At 35.5% G+C, this 13591-nt stretch overlaps 1 protein-coding gene across 3 annotated transcripts in view; it reads left to right on the plus strand.

Annotated features, from left to right (window-relative positions):
• Window positions 1-13591, plus strand: part of KIF20B (kinesin family member 20B) — a 76980-nt gene that overhangs the window by 21786 nt on the left and 41603 nt on the right. For 2 of the 3 annotated variants that reach the window (XM_068961447.1, XM_068961449.1), the window contains 6 exons: window positions 64-203; window positions 721-859; window positions 1859-2087; window positions 2826-2878; window positions 4179-4271; window positions 10148-10301. In XM_068961447.1, the coding sequence (XP_068817548.1) occupies window positions 64-203; window positions 721-859; window positions 1859-2087; window positions 2826-2878; window positions 4179-4271; window positions 10148-10301 (808 nt within the window). The remainder of the gene's footprint in view (window positions 1-63; window positions 204-720; window positions 860-1858; window positions 2088-2825; window positions 2879-4178; window positions 4272-10147; window positions 10302-13591) is intronic. The other variant, XM_068961448.1, reaches the window with a different exon arrangement.

The raw sequence follows: 13591 nt of genomic DNA on the forward strand, positions 1-13591 counted from the left end.
TGGAATATCTTTCTCTTGGAATTGGTTTGCTTTTTAATTAGAATTTTAATATTTATATTTTAGAAACTTTTGGATTTAATAGAAAATTTGAAAAAAAAACTAATAAATGAAAGAAAGGAAAAGTTAACATTGGAATTTAAAATTCGTGAAGAAGTTACACAGGAATTTACTCAGTATTTGGCCCAACGAGAAGCTGACTTTAAGTAAGTTTTTTTGTTCATGTCCAATAAAAATTGAAAATTTTATTTACTTGTGAAAAAAAATTTTTTTTCTTTGCTTTTTAATATTAGGTGACTTCTAAACTCTCACCTTTATGCAAGCTTGAAAATAGCTGTTAGTAATCCCTTTGGTGACTGAATTATATATGAGTGATCATTTAAATTGACTTTTAATTTATAAATCTTTTTGTTTACTGTCTGAGCCGCTCAGATGGTAAAGAATCTGCCTTCAATGCAAGAGACCTGGGCTCAATTCCTGGGTCAGAAAGATCCCCTGGAGAAGGAAATATCAACCCACTTCAGTATTCTTGCCTGGAAAGTCCCATGGACAGTTGAGCCTAGTGGGCTAGTCAGTGGGGTCTCAGAGAGTTGGACACAACTCAGCAACTAACATTTTCACACTTTCACTTTAATTTATAATGTGTTTAATCTTAGAAATTTAAAATAAAAATGTAAAGTAGTGGTTTTTCTGTTTCTTAATGGGATTAATTTCTTTATGAAGGGAAACTCTCCTTCAGGAACGAGAAATTTTAGAAGAAAATGCTGAATGTCGTTTGGCTATTTTCAAGGATTTGATTGGTAAATGTGATGCTCAAGAAGAATCAAAGAATGAAGATCATGCCCTGAAGGATGAAACTGAAGTATGTTAACTGAAATGTTAAATACATGAAGCATAGGTGCCAGGAGTTAGTATATGACATCAGTGATAATTCAATATACTTCAGAGTTTAAAAAAACTTAATATGTAACTTTAAGTAGATGGGCTTTGTTAGGAATGTAAACACAAATAGTTTAAGTATAGCTATTGAACTTAGAAAAAAATATCTTTTACATTTATATCTTAGTTTGGTGTTATTTGAGTCATTGTGTTGTTTGTAGGTAGATTGCTTTTTGTCTGATTATGGGATACTCACTCAGATTTGTTTTAAACTTAAGAATTTTACATGGCTGACAGACCTGTAGGGTCATTTAATTCCCTTCTGATTAAAAAAAAAATATTTATATATAGAAAAATCACTCTTGCTTGGCCGAATAACCATTCTCTACTGTTGAGGAAACATTTTTCTTCTCTGCTGCTTCTACGGAAGCTGAAATCAATCACATCTTTTTGGAATGGTTGGTTGTTTTTGTTTTGCTTTGTATTTTAATTAGTTCAGCGGTCCAGGATGATGATGTCTAGGCTCTTGCCATCAAACCATCATTCTCTGTCCCTGACATAGTTTGGGATTCAGTCTGATTTGTGAAAATGAGGATTTGTTTCTTCAGCTTGCCCCCAAAATCTTTTAAAGACTCGTTATATGACTAAGAGTATACCTGAACTAGGTAATTATAATTGTTCTGTAAACTGTACATAAACAACGAACAGTTTATGACATTGTTCTTACGGAGAAATAATGTCTCATGTTCCATAAAATAGAAAATGACTAATGGAACACATCTTTTTCATATTTGGAGGTACTTCTATATAAGAAAACATAAACATGTCTATAGTCACCTAATAGAAAAACACAAAATATGTTTAAAAATTTGTAAGTTGTGCATTTGTTTTGCTATTTGTTTTTAAAACACGCTAGATGGTACCACACTGAAGTAGTGAAAGCCACTGTTAACATTAGGCATGTGGTTTTTGCTATTTTTAGGAAGGACATAATTATGTAGGAATTGAAGATTTTATTGATTCTCTTCAAGATGATGTCACTGGTATTAAGAAACAGGCTGAAATTGCTCACTTATATATTGCATCTCTTGCTGACCCCCAGGAAGCTATTGGTTGTTTAGAAATAAAGTTTAATCAAGTTAAAGCTGAATTAGCTAAAACCAAAGAAGAATTAATCAAAACCCAAGAAGAGTTAAAAAGGAGAGAAAGTGGTAAGTGGCTGTATTATATCCCTATGTAGATGTTATAAATTCTTAAAAAGACAGTTGGTACGTATGAGGTTTATGCAGCTTATTTACCAAGTGGTCAGAAAATGATGGAGGTAACATTTGATATTTTACCATTCGTATGAGTTTCCAGTAATTTACTAGTAAAAATATATTTTTCCTTTTCTTTACTTTTAGACTAATATTACTAGAAAATAGACTTTCAGGAAAACCCAAAACCTAAGTATAGCTTTATCAGCAAATTAAGAAATCTCATAGGAAATTGTAAAGCTGTGAAGTTTGTTCGTGTGTGTGTGTGTGGGGGCGGGGGGCGGGTGGGGGACTGGGAGGGGTTGTCACATCTGAGTTTCAAGTATTAGATGAAATACTCTGCCCTTTTCTGTGTGAAACAAGATGGGTGGAAAATAGCAGATAAGTGATGCCTCATTATGAGGTGGATCAGAAAGGTATAAGCTACTTCTCTTCTGACATTATTCCAGAAATTTTCTACTATTGGGCAGACAGCATTCATTTTTGCCCTGGGGTTTGAAAGTGGCTTTTTCAGAAACATTACTCTCTGGTGGTAGAATTTGTAGCTGTGTGTGTGCTTCTGTTGCTGTGAAAATTCTTTTTCCTGAGTATAACAATGAAGTGTCTACTGTAGCAGCTTATGTTTCATGTTTATTTAGCGATATATTTTTTTAGGTGCTTAAATATTTATTTTTAATTTTCTTACTTTTTCAGAATCAGAAATTAATTTAAATTCATTGGTTCAAGAGCTTGAGAAATCTAATAAGGTAATGCTTTTAAGCTTTATCTTGATAAGGAAATTAATAAGTAAAATAGCATGAATAATTAATGAGTATATAAGTGCCTTCACTTTCATACCTCTTTCCACATATGGTCTCTAGAAAGTTTCTTTGGCCTTTCCAGAAAAGATTTTATTTGTATATGTGCATATATATGTGTGTGTATGTGTGTAACATACATCTTTTAAAATTTTTATATGAATAGGATTGTAGGTCTGTGTCTTGCTTTCTTCCCTTAGAAGGCATCTTATATCTGTATGTGCTGCCAGAGAATCATCTCTGTGTCATTCTTTTACCAGGTGCATTGTGTTGAATAGATTATTTAAATAGTATTTATCTTGTCTGAAGTTACTGTTTTAAAATTTAGGATATGGCCTGATCAGTGTGCAGCATCAGAATCTGAAAATCTCTAGCACTTATACCTTCAGATCAGATAATTACTCTAAGTGGTTGTAGATGGATTTGACATTGTTAGATCTAAGTATGAAATTGCAGATATACATAGAAGTGAAGTGAATTTAAAACTCTAAACTTAATATTTTTCCTGACCTTCTTTTAACTTATATTTGTTCTTCTAAAGAGCTGAATATTTTAACATATGCTCAGATATAAATAATTTAAAATCTTGACATCTAATACCCAGTACTTAAAAAGATAACCAAAATAGTGTACTCAATACAAGACATTTTAGCTGTTGTTTAGATAGTTCCTATTCTCCTCCTTTTATTTTTTTTCCTATTTATAAAAATAGCTGCTGGTTGTAAACATACTGTTATATTAAACTATGTAAAATAGAAGGTACAGTAGTCCCCGGTAATGTCTCTCTTATATTGAAAACAAATCCGAACCAACTTGGTTGGTAGCTCTTTGAGATTATTTTATGTATATATACACATACCTACACACATACATGTATTTTTTATAGAACATTTTCTATGAGTCTCAGAACAACCTTATGATGTAGATACTGTTTTTTGTTTTTCATGTAGGCATAAATAACTTGCTTGAGGTTCACAGCTGGAAAGTAGAGAAGCTAGGAGTCAAACCCAGTTCATGTGACTCCTGATTCCTCTTATCCATTATGATATATTGCTTCTCTTTCATTTTATATTTAGGCATGTTAATTTTTTAAATGAAAATAAAGTCATGCTATGCATAGTGTATTGCTATTATTTTTTGTTTTGTTTGCTTAATCTTAAAATTTGAAGGAATTCTGAACTGTATCATATTTGCATTCTTGTTATCCCCAAAGTACATTCACTAAACTTTGTTTTTTTCCTTCCCAAAGAAAATAATTATGCAGAATCAAAGAATTCAAGAGTTAATGGATAAAATTGACCAAAAAGAGGATACTATTATGGAAAACACATGTAAAGGCAGTGTAAGAATCTAACTTTGTGTTATAAATTAAATAAAGAGTATGTTTGGTTTGGTTTAAAATAACTTAAAATAGCTTATACAACTGAGACTAATTCACTAAGAATGTTAACTTGCTTATCTTGGCATTGAATTCAATGCACTATCGTGCCAATATGAAGTTTTGAGAACTTAGAAGATGGCAGTTTGATCTCCACAGACTAAGCTATGAATGCTTTGTACATAAGAGGGACAAGTCCGTGTAGCCCTTAGAAGTTTAAGCCTCAGCAAACTGGATGGGGAGCTCTGGGGTGAAAGAAACTTAAATGTGCTTTGATATCCATGGATCATAAAGATCTGTATCTCTTTGTAGCTCTGCTCTATTGATATATCTGTCTATATCTGTACATCATCTCTATAGAACTATAAATGACATTAGGTTTTAGAAGCTTGTTTCTATTTTATACAGTTTTGCTAAAGTTCATCTATTTAATAGCAGGGATATTTTCTTTTAAAAATTACATTATTAACTATAGCATATAAAGCCTTTCTGGGCTTGTCAGGGCTCAGCAGTGAAGAAGCCGCTTGCCATGTAGGAGGTATGGATTTGATCTCTGGGTCGGGAAGATCCCCTGCAGAAGGAAATGGCAGCCCAGTCCAGTGTGTCTTGCTGACGAATCCCATGGACAGAGGAGCCTTGTGGGCTACACTCCATACTGTTGCAAAAGAACTGGACATGACTCAGTGACTAAAATATAAACTATAACATTTTAAGGGTTTTTAAGTATCCTTTCATAAATAGAAATTTAAGTAATTTTATATTTAGTTAGTTTAGGATTGGATGATCAGCCTGTCTTTTAGTTGTTTTTTAAATTAAACAATGGTTTTGGCTTTCTTTTATATTCATTTTTTATTGCAGGTACCTTCAAATTATTTTTTGACATATTGTTAGTAACACAATAGATTGAGTAAATTAATAGCTAAACCTCTCTGCTTTTGTATGTCTTTTCTCTAACAGGCAAGCGTGGTATACAATAGTTCCCCTTTGTCTGCAATTTCAATTTCTGTGGGTTAACCATGGTCAGAAGGATTAAATGAAAAATGCCTGAAATAATTCATGAGTTTTACACTGTGTGATGTTCTGAGTAGTATGGTGAAATCTTATGCCATATTGCTCCATCCTGCCTGCTTGGCCTGACTCATCACTTTGTCTAGCATATCCCTCCTGTTAAGACATTTATCAGATTGTCTGTTGTTGGTATCATAGTGCTTGTGTTCGAGTTATGCTGATTTTGCTTAATAATGCCCCCAAAGCAGAAGAGTAGTGATGCTGACAATTTGGATATGTCATAGAGAAGCTGTAAAGTGCTTTGTTTAAAAGTAAAGGTGAAAAAAAAAAGTAAAGGTGAAAATTCTCAATAAGGAAAGAAAAAAATTGTATGCTGAGGTTGCTAAGATCTATGGTAAGAATGAATCTTCTATTTGTGAAATTGTGAAGAAGGAAAATGAAAATTTGTGCTAGTTTTGCTGTTACATCTCAAACTGCAAAAGTTATGGCCATAGAGCACAAATGCTTAAGATGTAAAAAGCACTAAATTTGTACAAGATAATTTTGAGAGCAACAGAGGCTGCATTCACATAACTTATTATGGTATATTGTTACAACTGTTCTATTATTTAATTATTGTTAATCTCATTCTGTGCTTAATTTTTCTAAAAAATTTATTTGGCTCTGCCAGATCTTAGTTGTGGGGTGAGGGATTTTAGTTGCAGCATGTAGGATCTAGTTTCCTGATGAGGGATCAAACCTGAGTCCCGGGCACTGGGAGCAGGAAGTCTTAGCCACTGGGCCACCAGGGAGGTCCCTGTGCTTAATTTTTTCATTAAACTTTAGTTCAGTTCAGTTCAGTCACTCAGTCGTGTCCGACTCTTTGCGACCCCATGAATCGCAGCGCTCCAGGCCTCGTACTAAACTTTGTAAGCATGTACAGGAAAAAGCATAGTGTAAATAAGATTCAATATTTCCATGGTTTCAGGCAACTACTAGGTCTCAGAATGTATTCTCTGGGATTTCTTTGGAAGGAATGATGCTAAAGCTGAAACTCCAGGACTTTGGCCACCTCATGCGAAGAGTTGACTCATTGGAAAAGACTCTGATGCTGGGAGGGATTGGGGGCAGGAGGAGAAGGGGACGACAGAGGATGAGATGGCTGGATGGCATCACTGACTCGATGGATGTGAGTCTGAGTGAACTCCGGGAGTTGGTGATGGACAGGGAGGCCTGGCGTGCTGCGATTCATGGAGTCGCAAGGAGTCGGACACGACTGAGCGACTGAACTGAAGCAGGGACTACCATATTATAAAATGTTACATTTAACCCTGCTTTGTGTCTTGAGAGTTGAATGCTAGTACCCACAGCTTTCTCTGTATCATCTCAACATCAAATAGGTTTTTGATACTACAAGGGTAAATAAGGAACATTGGAGAAGCATAGCTCATCCTCTGTCTACTCTTGTAGCAGACCTCTCTTGTGGCATTTATTAGATGCATTATTCACCCCATCTGACTTTTTGTCACTTCTGTTGAATACATTATTGTAAATTAATTAATAATTATATTAACAGTTTAGGATTTATGTTAATATAGTTATCAACAAATTATATTGGTAATGTAATTAATATTTTAATTATAATTTATAATTATATATTATTGGATTTTTTTTTTTCAGATCTATTATATGTATTATTGTGTAACTTTTCTGAACTGGGAGAAATACCCCTGTAGTAAGGTAGAGAGTTAGGAGGAGAAGCATAAAATGATTTGTTTTGTCAAGAAAAACAGATTCTGTGTGCCCAGTGCTCTGCTAGATTCTAGGAATTATACAGATTAATAAAAACTACTCCCCTTAACAACTCCCCAGTAAGAGAAAACCAACATAAATGTATTTATAATGAAATGTGCAGTGGTAGTCAGTATGTACAAGAAGCTGAGAATGGATAGGGTTTGAGAGAATACTTTGTGCAGATGAAAATGATTAAGTTGAATCTTAAATGGCAAGTGAAATTTATCTAGTCCAAAGTAGGAGCAGTTGGTGGGTGTTAGGGACAAGAAGATACACTGCTTTTCTAGATAAAAGAATCAGAATGCACAGTCATGGACATATGAGAAGCTTTTCAATCATTGTAGGAAAGTGTAAGTTTTAAATTTGCTCAAGAAGAAAGTCTGAAGCAGGAGAGGTGAATGATGAACCTAGGAGCAGTGTACTGGGGTGAGGTGGTGTGTGTGTTAGTCACTCAGTCGTGTCCAACTCTGCAGCCCCATGGACCACAGCCCTCCAGACTTTTCTGTCCATGGGATTGATTCTCCAGGCAAGAATACTGGAGTGGGTTGACATTTCTTTCTCCAGGGGATCTTCCTGACCCAGGGATCAAACCCGGATCTCCTGCATTGCAGGCAGATTCTTTACAATCTGAGCCACTGGGGAAGCAGAAGGCCTTAAATACTTCATTAAAGCATTTGGGTTGTATTCTGTAGGCAGCAAGGAGTCTAAGGAAAAGAATAGCAAAGTTGATTTTTTATTTTGAGTTGATATTTTTAGAAACTTGAAAGATGGATTGAGGTGGAATTAGAATGAAGGCTGGGAGACCAACTAGAAAACTCTTGGAAAAGTTCAGGTGATAGTTGATGAGGATTTTGATTTAAGGTAGTTGGGTAGTGGTGGTATGGATTAAGAAGAGGAAATTGATTTGTGAAATAAAAGGAGGAAAAACTTTTTACAACTTAGGGCTTTTGACTTTTTCAAGTAAATGAATTGCTGGACCTCCAGACTCTTAGCACTTTGAGATTATTTGCCACCTGTTTTTGTTCTGAGTGAGTGAGTGAAAGTTGCTCAGTCTGTCGGACTTTGCGACCTCATGGACTATACAGTCCATGGAATTCTCCAGGTCAGAATACTGGAGTGGGTAGCTGTTCTCTCCAGGGGCTCTTCCCACCCAGGGATCAAATCCAGGTCTTTGGCATTGCAGATGGATTGTTTACCAGCTGAGCCACCAGGGAAGCCCAGGAATACTGAAGTGGATAGCCTATCCCTTCTCCAGGGCATTTTCTGACCCAGGAATCGAACCGGTGTCTCCTGCATTGCAGGTGAATTCTTTACCCGCTGAGCTCCCAGGACTTGATCTGAATTTTAAGTTCAGCCTTTGATTTGTTGAAGGTTAAGAAAAAAAAACAAAAACAGAAAAACTAAAAAAAAGAGAAGCCAGAGACAGATCACTTCTGGTGCCTACAACTTTGAAGAAGAATGTTGGAACTTTAGCAGGGGATTATATCTATTTCTGTAGTATGTTTGCATATCACATAATGTTAATAATGTTTATGTAAATAATAGTAAAAAAAAAAAAGCAATATAAAATAAGCAGTATTCCTAACTTAATAATCCTCGTCTTTGAGTAAAGTTTTTAGGTAGGCTGTAGACTGTTTTATCAACTAACTTAAAACAGTGTGCTAAATTGTTCACATAAATAAACAAATGCAAAGTAAATTAGAACTTAGCCTGACTGTGCTGATCAGCTGTTGATCTGGGGTCACTGTTCCAAAGAGTCCAAAATAGACTCTTTTAATGATAAAAGTCTGTTTTGAATGGTTCTGTAGCATCCTTCCTACCAAGAATACTCTAGGCAGAAAATACTCCTTTCAGTAACTGACACTTGTGGAGGATAGATTTTTTTCTTGGTGAAGATTGTATAATTTGAAGAGGAGAAAATTGATTAGGTGATTATAATACATCTGAACGTGAAAGGGGGACAACTTAAAATGTCATGGACTGTTTGAAAATTCAGACTTTGTCAGAGGTCTGATTCCTCTATCCCAGGACTTTGTCACTTATCAGTGACACCAAGGGACTAATTGTGAAAAAGCCTGGAGGTTGTTCTTCTTGATATTCTTTGTTTAGGGCTATCTAAAAAGATTGCTTTTTAAAAAATCATTATGAAGTAAAATCATTTTAGTCTGTATCTTAACAAAGTGATGATTTTATAATATAAAATGATGTTTTATTTTCTCATATAGTTTTACCCACCACCTACCTGCCCCCTGCAAATGGATTGCTACCAATATGTAGGGATTTAATTCATCTCTACCTTTCCCAAACCTTTAATTACTTTATAAACATGCACTTAATTGCTAAGGTTTCACCCTTCTTTCTGGGTACCTTTCTGCTGTCCTATTAGGGAGGTGTAGTCTTTGCCTTAAAAAATGAAACTCTAAGTGGTCTTTTTCATCTAGATAAACTAGGAGCTCAGTTTTAAAGCAGTATGTAGATTGTGTATCTTTGAATATACAAAGGCTAGAAGCTAAGATTAGAACTTTTTCTGGGATTTGTTAAAGTGTAGGACATGGTTATTTTGAGCTTTGGTTGCAAAACAAAATGATTGATGTTTTCTACTTATTCATGATTATTCAAAATTTTAAGTGAAAGTATCTATAAGGAGCAATTATGTCATAGTGTTTTCCTATTTCTCTTTGTCAAAGCTCATTTTGTTTATGATTTAGAGGTAAGTGTTTTAGGACTTGGTTATCTGCAAATAAGTCTAACTCACCTGATCTTAGAAAATCTAAAGATGAATCTGTTTTTAATTTTGGTATCAGGATGAAGTTACACAGTTACCTTTTTTTTGGGGGGGGGGTCCTGCTTAGTGATTATACAAGTTAGTTAATATTACTTATTTCGTAGAGTCATCAGTTATTTTAGGGTAGGGTGAGATTTAGGAAATAACCTAGAAAATATCTCAACAAACTTGAAAATACAATTTTTATGATGCAGTATTGAATTTTAATTTATATAGTTCTTAGATTTATTATAGCTTTCTATATGTGAACTAATTTTAATTTATTTTACTTTAGGACAATGTTGGTAATTCTTCTTTAATAATAAACAATAAATTGGTTTGTAATGAAATGACTGAAATGTCTAAGGACAGCAAAACTAAAACGTATTCAGGAAGAAAAAGATTCAATGAAACTGAACTTCAACAAGATGAACCACCAGCAAAGAAAGGTACTTCTTCAGCTGCTAACAGGAGGCCATTAAGAAAGCTAACTCCTAAACCAGGAAACTCAAAAGTTGCAAGTAGAAGGAAATTTACTTATCTAAGGAAGAAACCTGAGAAAATCTAAGTGTCCCTAATTTTTACACTAACATGTTATAAACTGTCTAGAGGATGCCGGTATTTAAAGCCGCCTTCATTTTAATGCTTTTAGATGTTGTGCTCTTATCAGTTTAGCATCGTGGTAATTCTCTTATTTCTGTGCCTGTCGTAATTGAAAGTCACCTTTTCTGTCAAAATTTCTCCACACTTTTTTTCCCTCTTCTTTTTTCATTTGAAGGAAAGGCCATTTAACAGGAAGACTTTGAGCTAAACGTTACAAAAGGCAAATGTGGTCAAGTAGTGTTTACTATGAAACTACTAGAAAAAAAAGTGTGTCTAAGCTTACTCACTTTATGCTATACCTCCCTGGCTGTGTAGAACATAGCAGCTCTCACTTTCCCCTAAACTATTCTGTCTTTAGGAAAACTCTTACAATACAGTACAGAGAAGGAAGACTTTCTAAGAGAACATACATTACTTTAGAAACCTAATTAGCTGCTTCACCTTGGGATAAATGGATAAATTAAGTCTTGCTTTGTTTATTAGTAAAATAAGTTAAATATACCTGCCTCCTAAGGTTGTTAAGAATAAAAACAATTGGATAATACACCAATATAATACAAACGTCACAGAACCTCAGTAAAAGTAATGTTTTCAAAAGTAGTTGACGTAAAGGATAATATAGCAGTAGTTGGACATAACTGAGCGACTGAACTGAACTGGTAGCATTAGCTATATTAGTGTAATAGTTTATGAGCTAATAGGTTGAAACTAATATGCATTTGTTGCTGTTCAGTCACTCATTTGTGTCTGACTTTTTGGGACCGCATGCACTGCAGTGTCGGAGAAGGCAATGGCAACCCACTCCAGTACTCTTGCCTGGAAAATCCCATGGGCGGAGGAGCCTGGTAGGCTGCAGTCCATGGGGTGGCAAAGAGTCGGACACAACTGAGCGACTTAGCAGCAGCAGCACTGCAGCACGCCAGGCTTCCCTGTCCTTAACTATCTACTGGAGATTGCTCAAGCTCATGTCCACCGAATTGGTGATGCCATCCAACCATTTTATCCTCTATTGCCCATTTCTCTTCCTTCCTTCAATTTTGCCCAGCAGTAGGGTCTTTTCCAGTGAGTTGGTTCTTTGCATCAGGTGGCCAAAGTATTGGAGCTTCAATATTAGTCCTTCCCATGAATATTCAGGGTTGATTTCCTTTACTATTGACTGGCTTGATCTTCTCGCTGTCCAAGGGACTTGTGAGAATTTTCTCCAGCACCACAGTTCAAAAGCATCAATTCTTTGTCAGTCAGACTTCCTTATGGTCCAACTCTCACATCTGTACATGATACTGGAAAAAACCATAGCTTGACTAGATGGACCTTTGTCAGCAAAATGATGTTTGCTTTTTAACGTGCTGTTTAGGTTAGTCATAGCTTTTTTTCTAAGGAGCAAGCATCTCTTAATTCAGTGGCTTTAGTTACTGTCCACAGTGATTCGGGAGCCCAAGAAAATAAAATCTGTTTCTACTGTTTCCACTTTTTCTTTATTTATTTGCCATGAAGTGATGGAACTGGATGCCATGATCTTTATTTTTTGAAAGTTGAGTTTTAAGCCAGCCTTTTCACTGTCCTCTTTCAACCTTCATTAGGAAGCTGTAAAGTTCCTTTTCATTTTCTGCCATTAGAGTGGTTTCATCTGCATATCTGAAGTTGTTGATATTTCTCCCAGCAGTCTTAATTTCAGCTTCTGATTCATCCAGTCTGGCATTTTGCTTGATTTACTCTGCATATAATTTAAATAAGCAGGGTGACAATATACAGCCTTGACTTACTCCTTTCCCAATTTGGAACTAGTCTGTTGTTCCATGTCCAGTTCTAACTGTTGCTTCTTCACCTTTTTATAGGTTTCTCAGGAGTCAAGTCAGGTGGTCTGGTATTCCCATCTCTTTAAGAATTTTCCACAATTTCTTGTGATCCACACAGTCAAAAGCTTTAGCATAGTCAATGAAGCAGAAGTAGATGTTTTTCTGGAATTCCCTTGCTTTTTCTATGATCCAGCGGATGTTGCCAATTTGATCTCTGGTTCCTCTGCCTTTTCTAAATGCGGCATGAACATCTGGAAGTTCTCAGTTAACTTACTGTTGAAGCCTAGCTTGGAGAATTTTTTTTTTAATATATATATATTTTTAATATAAATTTTATTTTAATTGGAGGCTAATTACTTTACAATATTGTATTGGTTTTGCCATACGTTGACATGAATCTGCCACGGGTGTACATGTGTTTTGAGCATTACTTTGCTAGTGTGTGAAATGAGTGCAATTGTGTGGTAGTTTGAACATTCTTTGGCATTGCCCTTCTTTGGGACTAGAATGAAAACTTAACCTTTTCTAGCCCTGTGGCTGTTGCTGAGTTTTCCAAATTTGCTGGCATATTGAATACAGCACTTTAATAGCATCATCTTTTAGGATTTGAAATAGCTCTGCTGGAATTCCATTACCTCCACTAGCTTTGTTCGTAGTGATGTTTCCTAAGGCCCACTTGACTTCACACTCCAAGGTGTCTGGCTCTAGGTGAGTAATCACACCATTGTTGTTATCTGGGTCATAAAGATCTTTTTTGTACAGTTCTTCTGTATATTCTTGCCACCTCTTCTTAATATCTTCTGTCTCTGTTAGGTCCATACCATTTCTGTCCCTTATTGTGCCCATCTTTGCATGAAACATTCCCTTGGTATCTAATTTTCTTGAAGAGATCTCTAGTCTTTCCCATTCTGTTGTTTTCCTCTGTTTCTTTGCATTGTTCACTTTGGAAGGTTTTCTTATTTCTCCTTGCTGTTCTTTGGTACTCTGCATTCAAGATAGGTATATCTTTCCTTTTCTCCTTTGCCTTTCACTTCTCTTCTTTTCTCAGCTATTTGTAAGGCCTCCACAAACATTTTGCCTTTTTGCATTTCTTTTTCTTGGGGATGGTTTTGATCACTGCCTCTTGTACAGTGTATGAACCTCCGTCCATAGTTCTTTAGGCACTGGAGAAGGGAATGGCAAACAACCCCTTCAGCATTCTTGCCTTGAGAGCCCCATGAACAGTATGAAACAGCACACTAGTATGCATGGTCATTTTCTATTATCCACTGAATGAATGGTGCCTTAACTACAGGGAGTATAATCTTTTTATGATTTCCATAGCACTGTGCCTCTGTTTT

The sequence above is a fragment of the Capricornis sumatraensis genome, chromosome 23 (genome assembly GCF_032405125.1).
Source record: "Capricornis sumatraensis isolate serow.1 chromosome 23, serow.2, whole genome shotgun sequence".
Lineage (NCBI taxonomy): Eukaryota > Metazoa > Chordata > Mammalia > Artiodactyla > Bovidae > Capricornis > Capricornis sumatraensis.